The 24503-nt window shown below is 46.9% G+C and overlaps 2 protein-coding genes across 22 annotated transcripts in view; one reads left to right on the forward strand and one right to left on the reverse strand.

The window, feature by feature from the left end:
• Window positions 1-10961, forward strand: GABARAPL2 (GABA type A receptor associated protein like 2). The gene is made up of 4 exons (XM_015100375.3): window positions 1-131; window positions 457-512; window positions 1641-1813; window positions 10361-10961. Exons 1-4 carry the CDS (start codon window positions 98-100, stop codon window positions 10449-10451), a joined length of 354 nt encoding a protein of 117 aa, XP_014955861.1. The 5' UTR covers window positions 1-97; the 3' UTR covers window positions 10452-10961.
• A 2761-nt stretch (window positions 10962-13722) lies between these two features.
• ADAT1 (adenosine deaminase tRNA specific 1) overlaps window positions 13723-24503 on the reverse strand; it is a 38283-nt gene continuing 27502 nt past the window's right edge. For 9 of the 21 annotated variants that reach the window (XM_060398260.1, XM_042230753.2, XM_042230748.2 and 6 more), the window contains one exon: window positions 22007-24388. In XM_060398260.1, coding sequence (XP_060254243.1) covers window positions 24256-24388 — 133 coding nt within the window. In that variant the 3' untranslated portion in view covers window positions 22007-24255. Of the gene's footprint in view, window positions 21967-22006; window positions 24389-24503 lie in introns of those variants that run through there. The other 12 variants (XM_060398264.1, XM_042230752.2, XM_060398263.1 and 9 more) reach the window with 8 other exon arrangements.

The raw sequence follows: 24503 nt of genomic DNA on the forward strand, positions 1-24503 counted from the left end.
GTGTAGTCACCGCCGCTGCCGCCGTCGTTGTTGTTGTGGTTGGTTCGCTGAGCTCCGCGGCTCCGAGAGCCGGCTGCGTCCCTTCTTCGCCGCCGCCATGAAGTGGATGTTCAAGGAGGACCACTCGCTGGGTGAGCGCTCGGCCGCTGGCCCGGCCGTGGGGGCGGGGGCGGCGGGGGCCCCCTCCCCCACTCGGGCCGCCCCAGGCTGGGCCGGGCGGGGCGGGTGCTTCCCTTGGGGCTCGGGCGGCCGAGGTCCTGGCCCCCAGGGCGGTTGCCCACACGCCCCGGGCCGCCCGCTGCGGGCCCTGCTGGAGCCGGGGCCCCGAGGACCGGGCCCGCCCGGACGCTCAAGAAGACCGGGGGCGTGCGCAGGTCCCAGAGGGAGGAGGGCCGGGGTTCTGGGAGCCGGCCGGCGGGCAGGCGCGGCCGTCAGCCCCGTGTGTTTCTTCCTCAGAACACAGATGCGTGGAATCTGCGAAGATCCGAGCGAAATACCCCGACCGGGTTCCGGTGAGTGCATTCCCCGCCCCCTCGCCTCCCTGTCACCCCTGCCGTCTAGGGCCGGTGGTGGGGCCCAGGCTGCTCAACAGTTGACAAGTTTAGACTACAGTCACGGTTGTGGTGGCAGATGGGCCGCACTGGGTAAGGGGCCGTCGAGGGGCGCGACTTGACGGGCTGTAGTGGATGCTGTTCAGGTTGCTTCGGTGCTGAACCTCGCGATCTAGGCCAGCGAGCTGTCTGCAGCCTCTGGGCTCCCTAGCCAATTATGTAAGAAATGATGTTCTAGGACAGGGCGACAGGTCACAACCACTTTAGGGAATGGTGGTGGAGGGAGACGTTCACTTTGATCTTGAAAGTGGTACTTAAGTCTCAGGACATTCATCTTTAACTTTGCGCCTTCCTCTTTACCTGACTTCTGGTTCCCTTTTCTCACCCTGACCCTGTCATCCTTTGCTGACCAAAAAAAAAAAAGTCTGAGCCGCTGCTGATCAATAATGCTTATCCTGTATTTATCCCTTGATGGGGGAAATAATTTCTGTAACCCTTATTTATTTTTGAGGACATCCAGGCCTGTTATTGTAGTTTATTGCTTATGAACAGTTCCTTTGGGGAGAGGCAGGAGGGATAGATTTGAAACTTAGTTCAGAGAGAAGCAACAGGCCAAGTGAAGAGCTTGGTCCTTGGCTGCCTGGAGTTGCCAGTCATCCCCATTGATCTGTCCCTTCTCATTTCCTGTGTTCCTTGGGATCTTAATTCCCCTGTAGTGTGAAGGCAGATACATTCTGGGGCCCTGGAGTAAGAGGCTGTAGAGGAACCCTTCACCAGATATTCTTGAGTCTGCCCAAAGTATTGAAAAACTTTGTAGTGAGAGCTGTGTTTCTCTTATGCATGCTGAGATCAGGGGTGAGAACTGTATTAATAATTGACCACAGAAAAGCACTTGCTGTTGCCTGTAACACATGTATATCAATTCTTAATCTCCAGAGTGTGTGGCGTATTACGCCAGGGGCATGTTTGCTCATGTTATGCCGTTTCCCACCCACCTCCTTGCCCACACACTGTGGATCAGCACTCCAGCAGTGCGCAGCCAGGGCACCGCGTCCGCAGTCCAGTCATGACCGCACTTTGCTTTTGCAGGTGATTGTGGAAAAGGTCTCAGGCTCTCAGATTGTTGACATTGACAAACGGAAGTATCTGGTTCCATCCGACATCACTGTGGCTCAGTTCATGTGGATCATCAGGAAAAGGATCCAGCTTCCTTCTGAAAAGGCAATCTTCCTGTTTGTGGATAAGACAGTCCCACAGTCCAGGTGAGGGGTGTTTACTGGTATTGGACATCTGCTTGGTTGCTTACAGGACTCAAAACTTTGGAAGTCTGAAAACTTTTAGAGATCCTGATTAGAAATCTGAATTTTGTGCTCCCTGACATCAGGAGCTCAAGGAAAACAAGAAAGGGCTGCAATAGATGTGTGTGTACTTTGGGTTAAGAAAACAGAGCAAGGCCTGGACTTTTTTTAAAAAAAAGATGAAATCAGCCTCAGATACCCAAGAATCCTTTTTAATAGTTCGGGACTTACTTAGGCTTAAGCCATCAGTAGAACTGAAGCCTGAAATGAGGTTTTTTTCCAAATGATCCATGAAATAAGTCCTGTCGTTCTTCCCCAGGAGCCTGTGGGCCCTGCTGAAGCTCAGCTTCAGTTAAGCACCCTGCCTGCTCGCTCGCTCTCCAGGCTCAGTCCTGGCCACTGTGAGAGTCCGCTGCCTGAGCCTCAGGTACCCGGAGACGGCTCTTTACAGACTTACACCTCCCTTTGCTCTGTCAGTAGCTGCCCTCTTGTTCTTGCGGTTGTGCTGCCTGGAAGCAGTCTTTGGGATATTTGGGGCCTGAATTGAGGCAGGGGCATTACAGTTCTCTTCAAGGTAGGCGACAGCCTAGCTTTAGTCTCCTGTGGAGAGAGGAGAATTTTCTGGCTCAATCTGTACCCCTGGTCAGTTCTTTTCTGTTACTGATTTGAGTAACAGAGCCAGATGCTGGCTCCCTTCCTCCTGAGTTTCATTTTGTTATCCCCCCAAAAGTAGTACTTCTGATGCTAAGGCTTTAAGAAGCCCTGGGAACTAGCCCAGTGTAGCCAAAATATGCTTCTTTTGAAAATCCTTGAAAACTCCAAGAAAGGCCTAAGCCAAATTCTAGTCCCATTTCCTACGAATGGAATAACTTTGGCTATTTTTAAGGTTTTCTCTTTCCCATTCTCTGACACTTCTGCTTCCTGATGTTTGGCAGAGGATTGCGTGGAAAATCCCATGGACGGAGGAGCCTGGTGGGCTGCAGTCTGTGAGGTCGCTGAGGGTCGAACACGACTGAGGGATTTCACTTTCACGCATTGGAGAAGGAAATGGCAACCCACTCCAGTGTTCTTGCCTGGAGAATCCCAGGGACGGGGGAGCCTGGTGGGCTGCCATCTATGGGGTCGTATAGAGTCGGACATGACTGAAGCGACTTAGCAGCAGCAGTAGCAGCAGGGGCGAATGGAAGGTCTGCCTTCCATTAGGCCAAGGCTCTGCCTGAGGAGAAAGGCCAGGCTCTGCCTAAAGGGCGCCATGGCCTGCTTACAGCTCGAGCTTAGGAAGCTGTGGTGTTGCCAGGGGTCATCTTGTCACCCCGCTGGGCTCTCGGCCTTCCTTCCAGGCCTCTGGGCACTGTGGTGCTGGGTGCATTCTTCTCCAGGGGAGGCTAGGGAAGCCCTGGGCATCTGCGGTCATGTTCCGTTTCCTTGCAGGTGGTGGGGAGGTGGAGGTAAATCAGTCTTCATGCCACCTGCAGCTTGTGCAGCCCCTTGGCGGCCCTGTGTGTTCTCCTTCCCAGAGTTGGCTTCTGGGTGGGAAAAAGTTTGTGAGTAGGACCTGTAGCCTTGAGTTTTGTTTTCCTTGATCCTGATCTTCTGATACTTTTTGAAGAAATGAAGCAGGCTTCTGGAGACATTAAGATTATGTTAATGTAGCAATTACAATGGCTGCAGATTTTAACTAATGCCTCTCCTCCAGTAGAATTGGAAATGAAAAGTGATTCTCAGGGTAGCAGAGGCTGCTTTCTCTCTTAAGTTTTATTTGCTTTTCCAACCTGGTAAGAATCCTCCTTAAAACAGGTTACAGTGGTGACCCAAGGCACACTAACCAGCCCCTCCACCCAGATCCTTCAGCGCCTTTGGCTCCAGTTAATGACTTCCTGGCCCACATTTAAGGCAGCAGTTCTTTGTTTGGGGGTTTTAGTCTTCAAAACAAGTTTGCTTATAAACAAAAGAGGCATGTGACATCCTTGGGCTGATCACCTGATTCCTGCACAGACAAGATTGGCAGTCTCCTCCTAAAGCTACAGTTTTGACTCAGCTTCATCACTTCCTCCCCAAGGCAGTAGGAGCTTCTTCCTTAGCACTTTCCAGCCTCCTTAGGGAAGCGTGGAGCCTCCTTTAACCATTAGCCAGTGTTTGCAGCCTTTGGAGAGTGGCTGGGGAAATCACAGTTGAGAAAGGATGAGCCCTCCCCCATCCCATAACAAGCATATCTACACAAGGATTGCGTATGTCTGAGGCTGAGCAAAAGCAACTTCATTATTCTTGCCTTAGGGTGGGCTTGAGTGTTCCGGGACACAGGCGACCATCCTGTAAAATAGTGTGATTATTGTTTGAGTAGTCAGTGTTAATACTGACTCTAGAAATACAGACAGAAGCAAGTCCATAAGAATTGTACATTGTACATTTTAAATCCTTTCTGAGTTTTTTTTTTTTTTTTTTTTAAGAAAGGGGAGATCTCAACTGCCTTTTCCCATTTAGCATTGGAAAGTTGAATTCTCTGCCTAGGTGCCTGCATCTAGAATCAGGCTGGAAACAAAAGGAAAACCGTGTCTTGGTGCAGACAGGACTTGAGAAAGAATATCATTATTGTATAAGCTTTCCAGTCAAAGCTTTAGTGGGGAACCCAGACCTGGCAGTGGGGCCTACCTTGTGGTCTTTGTTTAGAGCACAGATAAGAGTCTTATTAATCCCTTGTTTAAAATAGAAACTGGGGTATATTATTAAATTAAATAATATCCAATACTTTGGCCACCTCATGTGAAGAGTTGACTCATTGGAAAAGACCCTGATGCTGGGAGGGATTGGGGGCAGGAGGAGAAGGGGACAAGAGAGGGTGAGATGGCTGGATGGCATCACGGACTCGATGCACATGAGTTTGGTTAAACTCCGAGAGTTGGTGATGGACAGGGAGGCCTGGTGTGCTGCAGTTCATGGGGTCGCAAAGAGTCGGGCATGACTGAGCGACTGAACCGAACTGAACTGAAGATGTTGTAATTTGGGAATGTTACGTTGGGAGATCTGTGCTGTTTAGTATTACAGTATTTAATTGTTCCTGGCTCTTTTTTTGTTAGTTCTTTTGTTCCTGGCTCTTAGAAAGGTACTGCGTAAAAGAAGTTATGATGTCTTACAGTTCATTTAAACTTTATTTAGAAATATGCTTCAATTCAACACTTTTGAGCACTTCTGGGTAAATACCTCTTCAAAGCAGGGTTTATTTTAGTAGTGGAATAGAGTATTTATATCAGAGAAAAACCTGATAAAAAGAATAAGCAGTGGTTAATTTTTTGTATTTTAGGGAGCCTCTAGGGCCATATTAATTTTAACTTTGAGGCCAGTGTCTTTCCAGGGTCCACAGCAGTAGCCACTGTCCTCTCCCCTCGCCCCCCACCCCGCTTCCCCCGCTGGAAAAGAGACAGATCCAGGTCTAGTGGAAGCACGTGGGCTTCAAAGCAGATGGATGGCCAGGTGGCCCATCGGTCCAGCCAATTCATGAGTCAGGCTGGATCCCACAGCCTCCATAAGCTGACCTTGGCCGGGGCTGAGGAAAGCTGGTGCAGGGACGGGGTGTCCACGATTCTAGGTCAGCCGCCCCCGATTCATAAGCTGTCAAGTAGCTTAAAACTAGTTTGTCCTCAGCAGCATGGCTCTTCTTAGATGTGGGTCCTTCTGAAAAGTGCCTTTATTACCGGTTAGTTTGTCTAGACCTGTTTGATCTTGAATGGAGGGGTGGGGGACAAGGCTTTAGGGAGCAGTTTAGGGTCATGCCACTCAGGGTCCCACCACACCTTAGCTTGCCTCAAATCTGCTGTTGGCTTTTCCTGTTTCTTCCCTGTCAGACTGAGAGCTTGAAGGTGGCGTCCTTCTTAGATGCCTGTAACACACGATGCCGCAGCAGTGTGCGTTAGTGCTGGGCTGGGGGTCGTCCTTGGGTGTCTTCTGTAGCCGTAACTCGGGCAGGAATCCTTGGTGTTGCAGTGCTGCCTGTGGGTTGCCAGCCTGACCGACGCATTCGAGCAGCCTGCCTGCCTGCGCCGACCTGGCGCTCCAGTGGCGGCCTGCCTGTGCTGAGTGCCCTGGGCCTCCGAATCCCGAGGGGCCCCGCTTCTCAGTGGCATGGGGCTTGTTGGAAAGGAGCAGCCAGCCTTCTGCTGTGCCCTGGAGAAGAGAAGTGTGATTTACATCCCTGAACTTCCACTTGGCTATCCTTTTAATGGGAATTGTTTTTTTAAATTACTTTTATTAAACTATATTTGTAGCCCAGCTCTCTTTTGGCTCCAGACCGAGTTATTCTGTGTGTGTGGCCTGATCCCACAAGTGCTGTTTTCAAATCATACTGTACAGATGCTTTCTCGGCACTAGGAAGCCTTGGAAACAGGTGTCCAGTCATGCGCGTGGACTGGAGCGTTTAGATCCCAGCTGTGAGCAGTTTTCAAGTTCCTGCCCAAGGGATACCTGAGTATAAGGACATAGTGCTCTTGCCAACTGAGTAGGCTCCGTAAGATGCTGCATGGCAGAGAAAGAGAACAGCGAGTGGGCTCTTAAAGTCATTAGGCAAAGCCACCGAGTTATGAAAACACACGATCTGAAGGCGGGGCCCTAAGACCTGCTCGGTGTGGATACAGAGGCTGCAGCAGTGGCGTCCCTGGGAACTTGTTTGAAATGTAGAACCTCAGGCTTGACCTTGACCTTCCCAGTCCAAGTGGCATTTTAACAAGACACCCAGGTGATGCTGTATGTGTGTATGTGAGGAGCGCCGTCCCAAGGGCGATCTTTGCAGAAGGTACAGGAGCGCTGACACTCGGCTGTGAGGTCCAGTTGTGTGTTCGCGTGAAGGCAGCACAACTCGGTGGCAAGAATGCCTCCCAGCTTTGTGATCTGGGGAGAATTATTTAACCTCTGGGCTTCACTTTTATTGTCTGAACTATGGGTTATGATTGTACCTGCCTCCTAAGACTGTTCTGAGGGTAAAGAGTTATGTATGAAATACACTTAGAACAAGTGCTTGGCACATAAGTGTTTGCTGTTACAGTTAGGATTTTTATGATCGGCCTCTGTAGCTGCTAGGGCACTGTTAAACAGATTTATAAACCCAAGTTTTACCAAAAGACAATGGACTCTAAAGACAGAAAGCCACATGATTATAGCGCTCCCTCCCCTACCCCGTCAGAGTCTTGCCTTCGCAGGGGGTCCATGGTCATTGTTCACTGCAGACAGTGTTCAGAGTTGGGGATTTATAAAGCTCCTTGGATATTTCTAACTCAGCAGCAGGATTTCGAATCACTGCCCTTGAGCTTGTAACTTGCTAGAAGAGCAGAACTTAAGCCTGGCGCATGGACCCAAACTTGACAGACATCCAGGGGTGCTGCCCTTGGCTTGCACACAGTGTCTATTGCTTCCAGGCCCTGTGGGAACGGCACTGGGGAAATTGCAGTTCAGGTGTCATCAAGACCACCCTGGACTCTTGTGCCACGTGGTGCGGAGTGGTGGCGATAGCAGTAGCTCTCTTCCCCTTTGCCTCATTTTGAGGATTCTCAGGGGAAAGCAGTGTTCCTTAGGATGCCAGTGGGCTTCCCCGGTGGCTTAGACGGTAAAGCGTCTGCCCACAGTGCGGGAGACCCGGGTTCAATCCCTGGGTTGGGAAGATCCCCTGGAGAAGGAAATGGCAATCCACTCCAGTACTCTTGCCTGGAAAATTCCATGGACTGAGGAGCTCGGTGGCCTACAGTCCATGGGGTCGCAAAGAGTTGGACACGACTGAGTGACTTCACTTTCACTTCACTTTTAGGGTGCCAGCCACCAGAGCTAAAAGTCTTTGTGAGAGACGTGGCTACTCATTCCAACCTTGTGCTAGTTGCTGGCTCCTCACTCCTGCCTTGTCACTCTTCTTCCTAGTAAGGTGCTCTTATAGATAGGCATCTCCCCCTGTGGCAAAAGGCTGGTTTCTCAGCTTGCCTGCACTAGGAATCATCTTGGGCATCTTAAAACTTATTGACCCCTGGGTCCTACCTCCAGATTCTGCTTTAATTGGTCTGGGGGAGGGCTTGGGCATGTTTTTCAAGCTCCTTATTGTTTCTGCAGCTGAGGTGGAGGCCTGCCACTCGGAACAGGCTGCCCCCGGGTCCTCACGTGTTCCAGGGCAGGGCAGTCCATAAAGTGGCACACAGGCCACCTGTGTGATTCTGCATATTCTAGCAGCCACGTTAAACAAGGATAGTATACCCACCTATCTGATAGACCCAAAATGCCATCATTTCCACAGGTAATCGAGATTGAGATCATTGTGCATCTTTTCTCTCTACTTGGGCACTTTGAACCTTGTGTGTACTTTACGCTTGGAGCACATCACAGTTCAGTGAGCCACTTTTCAAGCGCTGAGCACAGATACACGGTGGCCATTGCATCGGACAGCGGAAACGTTTCTATCAGAGCAGAAACTTCTCGTGGACAGTGCTGCTTCAGGGAGTCCTTATTGTACAAAAGCCACCTCAGAGCCTGGCAGAGCACAGTTCTAATTGTACAGGACAGGCTATTCTGTATTCATACTCATCCACTCCTACATTGTTACTAATTCTCACCTGCCCACACTGTTCAGTTCAGTCGCTCAGTCGTGTCCGACTCTTTGCGACCCCATGAATCGCAGCACGCCAGGCCTCCCTGTCCATCACCAACTCCCGGAGTTCACCCAGACTCAACGTCCATCAAGTCAGTGATACCGTCCAGCCATCTCATCCTCTGTCGTCCCCTTTTCCTCCTGCCCCCAATCCCTCCCAGCATCAGGGTCTTTTCCAAAGAGTCAACTCTTTGCATGAGGTGGCCAAAGTACTGGAGTTTCAGCTTTAGCATCATTCCCTCCAAAGAAATCCCAGGGCTGATCTCCTTCAGAATGGACTGGTTGGATTTCCTTGCAGTCCAAGGGACTCTCAAAAGTCTTCTCCAACACCACAGTTCAAAAGCATCAATTCTTTGGTGCTCAGCTTTCTTCATAGTCCAACTCTCACATCCATACACGACCACAGGAAAAACCGTAGCCTTGACTAGATGGACCTTAGTCGGCAAAGTAATGTCTCTGCTTTTGAATATGCTATCTAGGTTGGTCATAACTTGTCTTCCAAGGAGTAAGCGTCTTTTAATTTCATGGCTGCAGTAACCATCCACAGTGATTTTGGAGCCCAAAAAATAAAGTCTGACACTGTTTCCACTGTTTCCCCATCTATTTGCCATGAAGTGATGGGACCAGATGCCATGATGTTCGTTTTCTGAATGTTGAGCTTTAAGCCAACTTTTTCACTCTCCTCTTTCACTTTCATCAAGAGGCTTTTTAGTTCCTCTTCACTTTCTGCCATAAGGGTGGTGTCATCTGCATATCTGAGGTTATTGATATTTCTCCTGGCAATCTTGATTCCAGCTTGTGTTTCTTCCAGCCCAGCGTTTCTCATGATGTACTCTGCATATAAGTTAAATGAGCAGCCAGCCCTCTAAACAGAGAGAGCCAGGAAGAAACTTCCCCTTTATACAGAAATGTAGTCTCTGCCCTGTTTACGTGGAGGTCTCTCGCAGCAGCCAGGAGCAAAGCAGGGCCGTGGGGCAGTTTGTCCTTACCATCTTGAGGCCCCACCCCCTCTCTGTGTACCCGCTGGCCCTGGTTTTACTGAGTCCTGCATGGAAGCATCTGTTGTGACCTTTCTGGGTTTAGTGACCTCTGATGTCTCGAGCTGGCTCCCAGACTGCTCTGTCAGTGCTGGCTCTGGCTGACACCCCAGCTCCCCCCAGATGTAGTCATGCCTGTTTAGCACGTGTCTGGACCTCCTGCTCGTCTCCACTAGTGTAGTCAGGTGGCCAGAGCTCAGGTGTTCCTAGTCTTAACTCGAGCCAGTGCGGCTCGGCTTCATGGCAGAGCGCACTCAGGTCTCCCCTGCTGCAGTCTGTTGTACTGCTAAGGGAAAGCCAGCTCTCCTCCCCCGCCTGCTTAGCTGGAGCAGTGTCTGTTCATGGAGGCTTCTTAGGCAGGACGTCCTTGGCTCCCGATACAATCTGAGAGCTTCTTGCACTACGTGTGAGGAGAGCAGCTTCCCTTTGATGACGCCGATGCAGGTCTCAGGCACAGGTTTCTGGCAGGGGAGGTTCCAAAGGAATCATGTCAGATACTAGTTATAAATCGTGAGAGGCCAGCTGCAAGGAGGCACTCTTGCCCACCTTTGTCCTCCGCTCCCACAGATGGGCTCTTGGGCTCTTGTTCCGGTTTTCTCCCCTGCCCCTGGCGTTCAGGAAGCATTGTGAAAGCACTCCCTGGGAGCTGGGGCTGGCGGCCTTGCCTTGAGATAGGCTGCTGCTGCTAGTCTAATCCCCGATTCCTGAGGCCTAATTACTTGTATCAACCGCCCACCAGAGGTGTTACGGAGAGTAGCTAAAGTAGTGGGCTCCTTATCCTCAAGCCATTTTTCTCCCAACAGCTGGACTCGGTCATCAACCCCAATTCTCAGTGTTCTTTCTTTGTTTCTCTGTTTCAAGCCTAACTATGGGACAGCTTTACGAGAAGGAAAAAGATGAAGATGGATTCTTGTACGTGGCCTACAGTGGCGAGAACACTTTCGGCTTCTGAGGGCCGGCGCTGGGCTGGTGCAGCGCTCCCGCTGTGGATCTTGTACATAGCCGGCCATTTTCAGTTACTCTACCAGAACCTCTTCACATAGACCTATCCGTGCATTTGTAACTGGATTTACTTCTTAATATATTGGAAGGTTTTGTCTCCTTAGACTAGTAAATTATCTGCAGAGTTTTATTTTGAGTTTTTCTTTTGTGCACTGTCCTCATGGCTATACCCTCCAGAGAACCTGTTCCTCTGGGAATCTTATTTAATGAAGATATTTCCATATTGAAGTGAGGGAGGTGGGAATTAAAGTGAAAGGGGAGATGATGCATTTATTCTGGATTATGTTTGAAGTGTTAGATGGTGAAGTGTTAAAAGCATCCAAATTAAATCCATAGCAATCAGAACACTGCTTTACTAGATTTTGCCAACTGCCAGTCATGTTGGACTGAGCTAATCTGTTCCTCTTTCTGAAACTATTAAGGTAAATAATTAACAATAAAACTTCCTCTTATAAAGGCACTGCAGTGTGACCGTGTCCTTCATTCACCTTGTTTTAGATGGGTGAGGGAAGGAGCTCCTACGTCCGCCAGGCCAGGGGGAGGGTTTGTGGGGCCCATGGCAGAGCAGCTGGGCACAGGGAGCCTCTGTCAGGAGGGACTTGTTTTCAGTGGTCAGTGGAACCTCTAAAAAGGTGTGTGTCAAGAAGCCCTTCTCCCACTGCTGTTTGCTGACTACCCTAACCCTCCACCTTTTGGGGAACTTCTTTTACTGGCACATTCTTTTCAGAATTTGTTTTTGGAAGTCCAGTTATATGTGAATATATGTTCAAAATGTTTCTTATACAAAAGAGAACACATTATATATACTTTCAGTGAACAGTATATCATGATGATCTTTCCATACCAATTCATAGAAAGCCTTTTCATTTATTTTAGTATTACATTGTGTGGGTGTATCATTATTACTGAAACCGAGCGGACCCTGTGTGGCTCCTGGGCATGGAAACCTTTCCATGTGACCCGTTCTTGTAGGGAAATAGACTCCAGCCTCCATGACCTTCCCTGAGTTCCAAAGGGCAGATTCAAACCCTTGTTAATCAAGGAAGGGTGATGCAGTCACCAACTCTTAATGGACATAAAGTTGAGCAAACTCTGGGAGAGTGTAGAGGACAGAGGAGCCTGGCCTGCTGTAGTCCGTGTACTTAGGGACTGAACGGCAACAAATCAGGGAAGGGAGGGGATGCAGAGCCTGGGAAGAGCAGCCTAGAAACAGTAGTGAAGCCCGTGGGCGAGGCTCTGGTTCCAGGTCAAGGGATACACAGAATACCTTTGAGCTCTTTACAGAACTCAGACTCCCAACAAATGGAAAAGTGAAAGTGAAAGTTGGTCAGTCGCCTCCGACTCTTCGCGACCCCATGGAATTCTCTGGGCCAGAATACTGGAGCGGGTAGCCTTTCCCTTCTGCAGGGGATCTTCCCAACCCAGGGATAGAACCCAGGTCTCCTGCATTGCAGGCAGATTCTTTACCAGCTGAGCCACAAGGGAAGCCCCAAGAAATGGAAGGTTAGCATTCTTCATTCCAGACAAGACCCTTCGAGGCCGGACTAAAGGAGTGTGGGCCCTGCAGACACTGACTTATATGTTTATCTCATAGATGAAGGAACAGCACCTAAAACATCTCAAAACCTATTTAACTTCTAAGTAAATTAAGAGGTCTTTAATTTGATAAAGGGGATTCATAAAAACGTGTAGCAAATATGTACATTTTAGTAACTAAAGCTGTGGTGAATGAGGCAGTGTGGTACTGACATTGGGACAGACAAATATTTTAATGGAACAAAACCTAGGAATTGATCTGTGTATAAAACATATGGCATAACAAGTTATCAGGGAAATAATGAACCAGTTAACAAATGGGACCGCAACAGTTGGTTACTTAATACGGTAAAATTTCAGAGGCATTCCTATTAAAAACAGTAACTCAAAAAGGAAATCCGAAGGGTGAACTCTATGGTATATTAATTATATCTCAATGAAGCTATTAAGAAGTCTGCTCTCAGTGCTTTTCTGAACTTTGTTCTGGCATAAAACTAATGAGAGGAAAAGTAAAGGAGAGGCAAAAGAATCAGGAAGGACACTGTAATAGACAGATGGTGCTAATCTACACAGAAAAACCTAAGAGAATCTATACGAATTGGAAGAAAGTTCTCCGTGGCTGGTGGATACCAGATCAGTCACAAATATTGATGTTTCTATACACCAGTTATGACCATTTAGGGAATATTATAGGAAAAAAATTCATTTTCAATAGAAGTAAAATGAATATGTGCATAGGAATAAACTTAATATGATATGTAAGACCTTTATGGAAAAAATTACTGAAGAACATAAAAAAGAGATAACCCTAATACACCATATTCAAGGATGGGAACATCCAGGACTATAAAAATGCATGTTGCCCCCAGATTAGCCTGTGAGTTTAATACAGTTTCAATAAAAATCCCAATCAGGTGTATGTCTGTGTAATCTGACAGTTGCTGGCAAAAGTCCATTAACTGGAGAGCAAAAGCCAAGAATAACAAGGAAATGTTAAGAAAAACAAGCCAGGGAGATCTGTGTTAGCAGTAATTAAGTAATTAAGACTGTGCCATGTGGCAAAGAAACAGACACATAAACCAGGGAATACAACGGAAACCCAGAGTTAGACCCATGTTTAAAATATAGCCGTGATGGCATGAAAAATCAAAGGGGGAATGAACCTGTTCATCTGTTATTTTATAATTGGTTTTATATATATATATATACACATATATGAATATAGATTAAATAATGCATCAAATAAATTCAAGATGAATTAAACATCTAAATGTGGAAAAGCAAAACTTTCAAAAAAATCTAGGAAAAACAATCTGGAACAGCTACTGTCTTTTAAGAGTTGGGAAAGAGAGACATCCTGGTGGTGCAGTGGTAAAGACTCTGCCAGGGTTTGATCCCTGCTTGGGACAGATCCTGCGGACATGCCGAGAAGCAGCTCAGCCTGTGCTCTGGAGCCTGGGAACCGCAGACACCGAGTCCATGCGCTGCAGCTGCCGAAGCCCTCGGGCCCCGGGGCCTGTGCTCCGCAACGAGAAGCCACTGCGAGGAGGAGCTGGAGCACCGCAGCCGGACAGTAGCCCCTGCTCACGGCAGCAAGAGAAGAGGCCGTGCAGCCACAAAGACCCAGCACAGCGCAACCAGGGCACCACTCCCAAAGGCAGCCCAAGCATCTGCTTCAAGGAGAATTCAGGAGGCAGTGTACATGTTTTTATTCTCAAAAGCCTCACTCTTCATTAGACTGAATGGTAGAATGCTTTAAAAAAGCACAACTGGGGATTTAAAGTTCCCCTTTTCATCTTTATTTCCTCAGGGAGAAAAAAAATGCTGGTGGTTGACATTGCGAAGGCAAGGCCTCGAGAGTTAGGTAGGAGGATCTATATGTATCTCTGTGATCAACAGCCCTGCTTCCTCGCCTCCTTAGCTGCTAGAGACAGGCTGCTGCTTCCAGATGTGGGAAGGGGTGGTGCATGTGAGCAAACGCCTGGTGCACAGCACGGAGCTCCAAATCATTTGCCCAACAGGCTCCTTCTATGGATGATCTCTCAGGTTTGTTAGAAGCAGCTCTGGAAATCTGGATCAGTAAACTGCAAAAAAGAGTCCCTTATGAACAGCAGCCGGAGACCAAGGCTGGCCTTGGACACATGGCAAGCAGCCCTCCTCAAGCCTGTGCTGACCCCACCCTCAGTCAAAGGTAAGGATACTGACACTCTTGAAAATGCACTTACCCACCCACGATCAGATGCTCAGAGCCTCCTGGAGCCACAACTCAAATCTGTAGCCAAAATCCATCTTTGTTCTGCTAGACCAGAGGTTACAAACAGAACACCTGTGTCTCTACGTGGCCCCTAAACATACATCTAGAAATACAACTTTCTTGCTTCTCCTCAAAAACAAAATGGCTCCTCTTTGGACAAGTAGCTTTCCAGTTTATTCCATCCACTTTTTAAAGGTTTCCAATTCCTGGATATATTTGGGCTTAAAACGTTTGCACCATAATTTACGTGCCATCCTTTATTTTAGAACAGAATTTCCCCAAAGTACATGCAATCAAAACAGTAACTCTCATTGGCCCTCATCTTTGACGAGAGAGGCAGAGAACTGGGAGGCACGATCTGCCTGTGTTGGCACAGGTGACCGAACCCTGGAGTCGGTGGAGACTCCTGCTCCCTCACTCCAAAGCCTAGTTCTTTGGCTGCCAGCTGTTTTTCTCAGCCCGGCAGTCACTGAGGTGCTGGGCTGGGAGGACAGTCACAGTACCACTGGGGAGAGGACAGAAAGTATGGCATGAAAATACCAACTGAAATGGCACTCAGTTCAGTCGCTCAGTCGTGTCTGACTCTTTGCGACCCCATGAATGCAGCATGCCAGGCCTCCCTGTCCATCACCAACTCCCAGACTTCACTCAAACTCATGTGCATTGAGTCAGTGACGCCATCCAGCCATCTCATCCTCTCTCGTCCCCGTCTTCTCCTGCCCCCAATCCCTCCCAGCATCAGAGTCTTTTCTAATGAGTCAACTCTTCTCATGAGGTGGCCAAAGTATTGGAGTTTCAGCTTTAGCATCAGTCCTTCCAATGAACACCCAGGACTGATCTCCTTTAGGATGGACAGGTTGGATCTCCTTACGGTCCAAGGGACTCTCAAGAGTCCTCTCCAACACCACAGTTCAAAAGCATCAATTCTTCAGTGCTCAGCTTTCTTCACAGTCCAACTCTCACATCCATACATGACCACTGGAAAAACCATAGCCTTGACTAGATGGACCTTTGTTGGCAAAGTAATGTCTCTGCTTTTCAATATGCTATCTAGGTTGGTCATAACTTTCCTTCCAAGGAGTAAGCGTCTTTTAATTTCATGGCTGCAGTCACCATCTGCAGTGATTTTGGAGCCCCCCCCAAATTCTGACACTGGAGGTCAAAATAGTCCACAAGGGGCAGTGATAAAACAGGAAGTTGGTGAAGTCTTACAGGGGAGGGACAGGGAACGCACACTGAGAAGAACTCTTTGCTTTCTCTCAATTAACTGAATCAGATTCAATGAAAACAGGGCAAACTGGGCTGAGTGTGTGTCTGTTGCTGGGCAAAGCTTGGGCTGCCCACAGTTTAATTCTCGGTGACTTCCTGCGAGGGTGCACACAGGTCTGTTGCTGAGCTGCAGAAGGATGCTGGGGACGGGCTCTGTGACTCTGCTCTGTTGTCAGCTTGGCCTCACCACCCAGGGGCCCGCAGTGCCTCTCCCCATGGAGACGCTGCCGGGTTTCAATGCGCTTTTCATTCTCTTGGCTGCCTGAGCAAACAGCCATCACTGTTTCCATTGTGAGCTCTTCTCATGGAGCCAAGCCCAGGTTCAGGGAACATGTGTTTGAGACCAACATTTGGCAGCCTGGGTCCTCACTTGGAGCGACTTTCTGCCTTTGCCTTTTTCCTATTGAGACAGTTCCTGAATTTGGAGACTGAAGAGCAGTGTTGAACACACTTAGTTCTAGAAGCTAACTCCTCATCCTGCTAGCTCACTGGGACGAGGGACAAGAAGTCCACATGCAAATCCAGAGCCGGGGTTGTTGTTCAGTGGCCAAGTTGTGTCCGATTCTTTGTGACCCCACGGACTGCAGCACCCCAGGCCTCCCTGTCCCTTACCATCTCCCGGAGTTTGCCCAAGTTCACTGAATTGGAGATGCCAGCTAACCCCCCATCCTCTGCCACTCTCTCCTCCTTCTGCCTTCAGTCTTTCCCAGCATCAGGGTCTTTTTTGCATCAGGTGGCCAAGTATTGGGGTTTCAGCTTCAGCATCAGTAGTTTCACTGAGTATTCAGGGCTGATTTTTAGGATTGATTGGTTTGATCTCCTTGCAGTCCAAGGGACTCTCAAGAGTCTTCTCCAGCACCACAGTTTGAAAGCATCAATTCTTTGGCCCTCTGCCTTCTTTATGGTCCAATAGTCACATCCGTACATGACTACTGGAAGAACCATAGCCCTGACTATATGGATCTTTGTCAGAAAAGTGATGTCTTCGCTTTTTAATACATCGTTATTACATTGTATTACAGTGTTACTATAGTGCCTGGGTTACTGAGATAAAATTATTTCCATTCCTCTTGTTACCAACATGACTGAGGCCATACATATCTCACAGTGTCAATGAGTTAAGTTTCTTGGAGAAAATTTCTCTTTGCATTGTCTACCCAATTAAGAATTTTTATGAGAAATCTCATCTCAATGTTGAAAAAACTGAACATCTTAACCTTGGGGCCTCATTTTCTAGATCAGGTGACAGGTTAAAATTCAGAGATTAAATGCTTTCTCTGCATCCACATAGGAAGTAGTGACAGAATTGGTACTAGGACATAATTATCAAAACTTCAATATCTAAACCAAAGTTTATTCTACTATGCCAAGTCATGGATAATGACTAGTTTTTTTTTTTTTAACATTTTTATATTGAAATATGATTCCATGTAATAAAATACACAGATCTTAAGTGTACAGCTTAATACATTTTGACAAATGTTTACATCCATGTAATCAACTCTCTGGTTGAAACATGGAATGTATCCATCATTCTAGAAGTTGCCTTGGGTCTTTTTCTACTCAATTCCCTTCTTCCATCTTCCCGCACCCAGCAATGACCCCTGCTGTGACTTCCATCCACTTTGATTAGTTTTCGGGCCCTGGTTTCAAGAAATAAAAAATGAATGCGTGTGAATTTGCCTGCAGACCTGAAAAGTCTCTTTACAGAATTTTCCTCCCCATCTTGGACCACAAGTACTGCTTAAGATTTGTTTTGGATCCATCTGGACATTCTTCCAGAAAGTCAGTTGTATCCCCAGTACAGACATATTTAGGTTTAAATGGATTCACGATTAGAAGTGGAGGCTAGCTATTAAATATGATTCTTCAAGATGTGGCATAAAAGGAGCTCTTCCTGGCTGGAAAATCAAGTTTCGTTCTCCAAAATACGTGCCTCCTTGGCTCTCTGCGTACCCTACTGTTCCTTCAGAGTAGCTGCCTTTGTTGCAGTGGAAAGAATTACCTGAGCCCTTGAAAGCGAGCACATGCGCATTAGCTCTCTGCTTAGAAGCTGTTTTCCAGTTTCCAGAACCTGCTGCTTCAGGGGACTCCTCTTGACAGCTCTGACTGCCCCAGATATCATCACAGGAGGACGTGGCCGTTAAAAACCTAACATGTCCTAAGCTATCTGAATTGCCAGCAAGGGACCTGGGTCTCAGAAATTGGCAAACTTCGGGTAAAGCTTGCTCAGAATGTTGCCTGAAAGCCACAAAGTGTTGCCCGGGTCCAGGTGGAGGGAGCCTTCCACCAGCCACGGAGGCGGAGGCGACCGGACTGGCGGGCCCTGCCTCTCCCCCTCGGGGCGCTGCAGCCAGCACGGGTCATTTTCTCCACATCGGCTGGCTCCCTAGACAATGAGCTAATGCTTGGCACGGAAAAACTCCAGAAAACAAGGCATTTAACTGCACACTTTAAGGCAGAAATGACTACATGGAATATATATGCAAAATTATTTAAATCAAGCCAACTTTTTAAAACTCTAAAGAAAAAGAGAATAAAAGTTATGCACACATAGTCACCCACTCGTGAACACAGAACCAAGAGAAAGCCATGCTGAAAATGTAATCTACCCTGAAAGAGCCAGATTTCAGAAGACATTTTGTGAGCAAAGAGAGAATTCTGTGGAATTAGCTGCCTAAAGCATGCCGAGTCCCTCTTCCCTATATAATGTCACTTCTGAGTATATTGTGGTATTTCTACAGTTTTAAACGACTTAAATTTTTTTTTTTTTCCATTTTCGAAAATGTACTTTAGGGACTTCCCTGGTGGTCCAGCAGTGAAGATTCTGTACTGCCAGTGCAGGGGGTGCAGGTTCGACCTCTGGTTGGAGACCTAAGATCTCATATGCCACGTAGCACAGCCAACAATTTAAAAAATAATAAAATAAAATTTACTTTAAAAAATAGTTACTATATTAACATGGTTTAAAATTTTAAAAATAATCGAACATAAAATGTATTCAGAGAAAAGTCTCCTTGCTGCTCTCAGGCCCTAGCAATTCTCTTTCTTTCCCCTCAGGTCTGTGTTAGTAGTTTCCCATGTGTCTATTCAGAGACAGTTTAGCAAAACATAGATATATAACTTTCATCCTTTTTTACAGAAATGGAATGTTACAATGCCGTTCTACATTTTGCTTTTTCATTTGCACTTGTATTTAGAAACAGAACTTTGAAGATGGATTTAAATAAAGAAAACTTTTGTGTTCATTTACACTTTGACACAGTGAATCCCACCTCTAAGAAATCTACCCAAAAGATATACTGGCAAAAATACAAAATATTCTATTCACAGAGTATTTCAAAAGGAAAGAATTTGAAATGTGTATCACCAACTAAAAAAGTTATGACTAACCTAGACAGCATATTAAAAAACAGAGACATTACTTTGCCAACAAAGGTCCATCTAGTCAAGGCTATGGTTTTTCCAGTAGTCATGTATGGATGTGAGTGAGAGTTGGACTGTGAAGAAAGCTGAGCACTGAAGAATTGATGCTTTTGAACTGTGGTGTTGGAGAAGACTCTTGAGAGTCCCTTGGAGTGCGAGGAGATCCAACCGGTCCATCCTAAAGGAGATCAGTCTCAAATATTCATTGGAAGGACAGATGTTGAAGCTGAAACTCCAATATTTTGGCCACCTGATGCGAAGAACTGACTCAGGTGAAAAGACCTTGATGCTGGTAAAGATTGAAGGCAGGAGAAGGGGACGACAGAGGATGAGATGGTTGGATGGCATCACCAACTCAATGGACATGAGTTTGAGTAAACTCTGGGAGTTTGTGATGGACAGGGAGGCTTGGTGTCCATGGGGTTGCAAAGAGTCGGACACGACTTAGTGACTGAATTGAACTGATCACCAACTAAAAAAATGGTTACTGCTGGGGGCAGAAACAGAAGTCAAGGGACAAAGATTGAAGACCTTTCTGAACGTACCTTTCTTTTTTAATTGTTTGAAATTTTGTATAACTTTTTTTTGTAAAAAATTCCCCTAAAAATTGAAAGGGAAATGAAACAAAACTAACTGTGTATAGATGTGGAACAGTAACTAGAGAGGAGCTGTTTCCAGTGACTTTGACATATTCACAATCTGGGAGTTCCCTGGTGGTCCAGTGGTTAGGATCTGGGACTTTCACTGCTGTGGCCCAGGTTCAATCCCTGGTTGCGGAACTGAGATCTCACAAGCCTCTGGGCGCCTCCAAACACAAAAACAGAGAAACCCTAGTTCAGGTTTCTCAACCTCAGCAATAGTGACATTTTGGGTGGGGTATAGTTCTTTGTTGTGGGGGGTTGTCCTGTGTATCATAGGGTGTCAGCACCCAAGGCTCAGGTGAGCCTCCTTGGTTGGCAGTGATACTTCACTCATATGGTCGAACATCACTGCCCCCCAGCATTGTGCTGTGTGAGTGCCCCAGGAGAATGTTCTGAAATACAGGAGGAGGGGGCAGGCCATGCCAGGAGGAGCCACACGTGGAAGCACCAGGGTGGGTCAGGAGTCACTGGGGGTGAGGAGGAAATGTGGGCAAGAGGCATCAGTGTGAGGGGACCGGCAAGGGCCGGGCTGGGAAAGCGGGCTTGGGACTGGCTAGCTCCAGGAGGGGCAGGCTCTCCAGGGTGAGCGAGGCAGAGACAGCAGGAGCGTCGGCACAGCAAGGGCAGCCAGAAGCTCGTGCAGACCCTCTTCCCCACGCACCCTTCTCTTTGCTGACTTGCACTGTAATAAATGGTAACTGAGGACAACAGCTTTTCTGAGTTCTGTGAGTCTGTCTACTGTCTCAGTCTGAGGGTGGTCTTGGGGACCTCAGGACACAGCTGCTAAAACCATTCTGTGAAAGGGGGAGGGGGAGGGGGTGGATCAGTCACTGAAAGTGGGACAGCCTGATGTCATGTTCCCATAGGTTAATATAATGTAACACAAGTATGCAGAATCTCCTGGAGAGAACTGAACTCGGCTGTAATCAAGCCTCTCATGTAACCACAGATTTATAGGAAATATGAGGGGGAGAGGAACCGGTTATCAACCCTGGAGGAAATAAGCAGCCAAATCCTGGATGGGAGAGAGTCTACCAGACAAATGACCCATCTGTCAAGGACATAAAAAGGAGAGTGAACTGCTAGAGATTTAGTGACACAAAAGATACATCAACCCAATGCACTGTGTGTTGTTTGGATTCTAATTTGAACAAATCAGTAGTCAAGACATTTTTGATACAATAGGGGAAACTAAACACAGCCTGCATATAATAGATATTAAAGAATGACTGTTAATTTTATTGGGTGGAATAGGATAGCTAGAATTCAGTTTAAAATGTTCTAAGAAAAACAAAGTTGGAGGGGAGGGGGGAAAAGATCAGATAACAACAGCATAAAGCTGATGGATGTTTGGTCTGGGTGATGGGTACATGGAGGTCCACTGTGCTTTTCTATTTTTGAGTCTATTTAAAAATTTCTATAAGGAGTTTCTTTTTAAAAGGTAGTTAAAAATTGGAAGTGGTTATCAGTAAAAACACACGATCCAAATGTATGACGTTTGAGAACCTGCCAATATTGCAGAGATGTGATTTTAAGGCATAGGTGAGATTCTTAACTTGGGTTTTTAAGAGATTAAAGCAAAACATAGGGAATGGGCTAAGGTGAAGGTGAAGGTGAAGTCGCTCAGTCGTGTCCGACTCTGCGACCCCGTGGACTGTAGCCTACCAGGCTCCTCCGTCCATGGGATTCTCCAACCCAGGTCTCCTGCATTGGAGGCAGACGCTTTAACCTCCGAGCCACCAGGGAAGCTGAGGGAATGGGCTAAGCTCTCCTTTTCTCTCTTGACAAAACAGGCAGAGTCCAAAGTGAAGACGCCTCTGGTCTCTAGCTTTCGGGGTTTCCTAGACTCTGTTCTAAAGTCTAAATTGATGCGTGTGTTTTACATTCTGTACACATGTGACAAACACCATGAATTTTAGGAAAGAAAAGACACCAATTCCTCACATTCTCATAGAAATCTTCATCTTTGAAAATAGGATCTCATAAGAGTGATGCATAATCTTCTGTGGGTAAAAAGAGCTTCTGCCAGTTGAGGTGTCTTAACTGCTCTCATATCACTGGGGTCAGGTCAGGCAAAGGGTTGATTAAAGCAGCATGTGGGAAGTCTGGCCTTTGATAGTGAGGTTTTTGTCTTTGCTCCCACCTAAAAGGATTCCTCATAGAAAAAGGTTCAAAGATAATTCAACGTGAGAAAGTTATGGGGGAATTACCTTGCGGTCCAGTAGCTAGGACTTGACAATTTCACTGCCATGGCTTGGGTTCAATTCCTGATTGGGGAAGTAAGATTCCACAGGCCACACGGTACCTGCTACATCCCCCCTGCCGCCCCCTGCCAAAAGCTACAATGATAAAAAGGCAAAAAAAAAGAAAGAAACAACAAAAAAGAAACCTTATGTATTATTTCTGCAATAAAAAAATATTAAGAACATATGTTCACATGCAAACCTGTACATGAATGTTTATAGCAGCAAGATTCACAATAGCCAAAAAGTGGAAATAACCTAACAGTCCATCAGTTGATGATTAGATAACAAAATGTGGTATATCCATAGAACTGAATGTAATTTTTATCCCAAAAACAGGAATAAAGTACTGAATGATGTTACCAATTACATTACAACATTATCAGTCTTAGAACATCATGTTAAATGAAAGAAGCCGGTCACAAAAGACCACATATTGTATGATCTTCTTTATATAAAAAGTTCAGAATAGGCAAATCCATAGAGACACAACATAGATTGCTGCTTGCCCTGGGGTTAGTGGGGGTGTTGAGGGGATATGAAGAGCGGCTGCTAATGGGTACTGTACTGGATCAGATAGCACCCCCCACTCCCAATTGAGAACACAAATGTTCTAAGATCGATTGTGGTGACTATGCACATCTTTGTGGATATACTAAAAACCACTAAACTGTACATTTTAAATGGATGAATTTTTTGTATGTGAATTACATCTCAATAAAGCTGTTATTAAAAATATTTAAAGCTATAAAGAAATACTGAAGAACGAACAAGGTCCTTGAGCAATCCCAACACAGAGAACTTCCACTTTCAGTCAGTATATTAGAGTGTGAAGAGGCTGAGAGTTAAATACTACTGCTGCTGCTAAGTCACTTCAGTCGTGTCCAACTCTGTGCGACTCCATAGACGGCAGCCCACCAGGCTCCCCCGTCCCTGGGATTCTCCAGGCAAGAACACTGGAGTGGGTTGCCATTTCCTTCTCCAATGCATGAAAGTGAAAAGTGAAAGTGAAGTTGCTCAGTCATGTCCAACTCTTCCCGACCCCATGGACTGCAGCCTACCAGGCTCCTCCGTCCATGGGATTTTCCAGGCAAGAGTACTGGAGTGGGTGCCATCGCCTTCTCCGAGTTAAATAAGAGATGTTAGGAAAAACAGGCCTGGTTTCTAGGTGTGCTGCTGAGTTGCTATAGGGACTTTTGTTTGGCCTTTTAGACAGAACTCTTTCCAATGAAAGTTACAGAAAATGGAGTCAAAGGGGCTTACTCAAAATAACAAGAGCAATTTATCTCACATCGTTGAAGTCCAGAGTGAGCACTAGTTTCAGGCACTCAGACAAGGTCACGAGAGCCTTCCTCTGGGCTGTTTCCTTCATCACCTTGTTCTCCAGCTGGCTGTCTCTGTGCAGTGGGCAAAGGCAGCCCCAGGCAGTCCCGGGTTACCTGGCGCTCACAGCTCCCAATACGAGAAGAGAGGGAATCTTTCCCGATTGCTCTGGTATTAGTTCCAGGACTGTTCAGGGTTGGCTCACACTGCTGGAGTCAACGAGGAAAGTTCGCTTCACCCGAGTCTCAGGGATAAAGCAAAAAAGAGTGGTTCTTCAAAGGAAGCAAGGCTGGGTATACAAAATACATGTCCATTATGACAGGTGAAGCTCTAAAGTTTACAGAGATTCAAACATCATCTCAGCCCAATACTTGCTGAATCAACGAGGAACACACTAAATGGAGCTACTGCGGAGTACTTCTACAGCATCACACTCCAAATTCCTATTCTTAGAGAAGCAATAAAATACAGGACACACACCAAGGTCATTAGCAAGATGCTTTTAGCAGAGAGCTACTTCAATCAAGTACTGTTATTGTTCGGTTGCCAAGCAGTGTCCGACTCTTGGCAATCCCATGGACTGCAGCTCCCCAGGCTTCCCTGTCCCTCACCATTTCTCAGAATTTGCCCAAGTTCATGTCCATTGAATTGGTGATGCCATCTGACCACCTCATCCTGTTGCCCTCTTCCCCTTCTACCTTCAATCTTTCCCAGCATCAGGGTCTTTTTCTAATGAGTCAGTTCTTTGCATCAGGTGGCCATTGGCGCTTTGGCCTCAGCATCAGTCCTTCCAATGACTATTCAGGATTTACAATGGACTGGTTTGATCTCTTTGCTGTCCAAGGGCTCTCAAGAGTCTTCTCCAGCATCACAGTTTGAAAGCATAGTTCAATCAAGTATAGTTTGTTTCATGTCCAAAATTCCATGCATCTGACATAGAAGAGATCCATCGCTCTGATAGACGGCAGTCTTTTTTCCTGATCAGCCACAAGAAAATCTAAGGCCTGTTTAGCATGTAGGAAGACAGTAGTCCAGGATGAATGAGTGGAAAGCACCCGTTGCTCACTGAAACTGGTGATAATCTGGGGGATTTCTGATCCAGGATGCAAACGCCTGCTTCCGGAGTGCACTCCAGGCCTCCTGGTAAGTGGATGCAGCCTCCTTGTACTCTTGGTACGTCGCTAGCTTCTGCGCCCTAATGCACACACACCACCAAGCACACACGTTTTCAATGGAAAGCTCACCACTGTGGCCAGAAAGACACCTCAGCAACTGGCTGGACAGGTTTATGAGGAGAGACTTAGGGACAG

The sequence above is a fragment of the Ovis aries genome, chromosome 14 (assembly GCF_016772045.2).
Source record: "Ovis aries strain OAR_USU_Benz2616 breed Rambouillet chromosome 14, ARS-UI_Ramb_v3.0, whole genome shotgun sequence".
Classification (NCBI taxonomy): domain Eukaryota; kingdom Metazoa; phylum Chordata; class Mammalia; order Artiodactyla; family Bovidae; genus Ovis; species Ovis aries.

Bases quoted from the DNA above. Each gene is read 5' to 3' on its own strand.
- GABARAPL2 (XM_015100375.3), top strand. From the start codon at position 98: ATGAAGTGGATGTTCAAGGAGGACCACTCGCTGG. The intron at 132-456 runs GTGAGCGCTCGG...TTTCTTCCTCAG, and splicing joins CAAGGAGGACCACTCGCTGG to AACACAGATGCGTGGAATCT. The intron at 1,814-10,360 runs GTGAGGGGTGTT...CTCTGTTTCAAG, and splicing joins AAGACAGTCCCACAGTCCAG to CCTAACTATGGGACAGCTTT.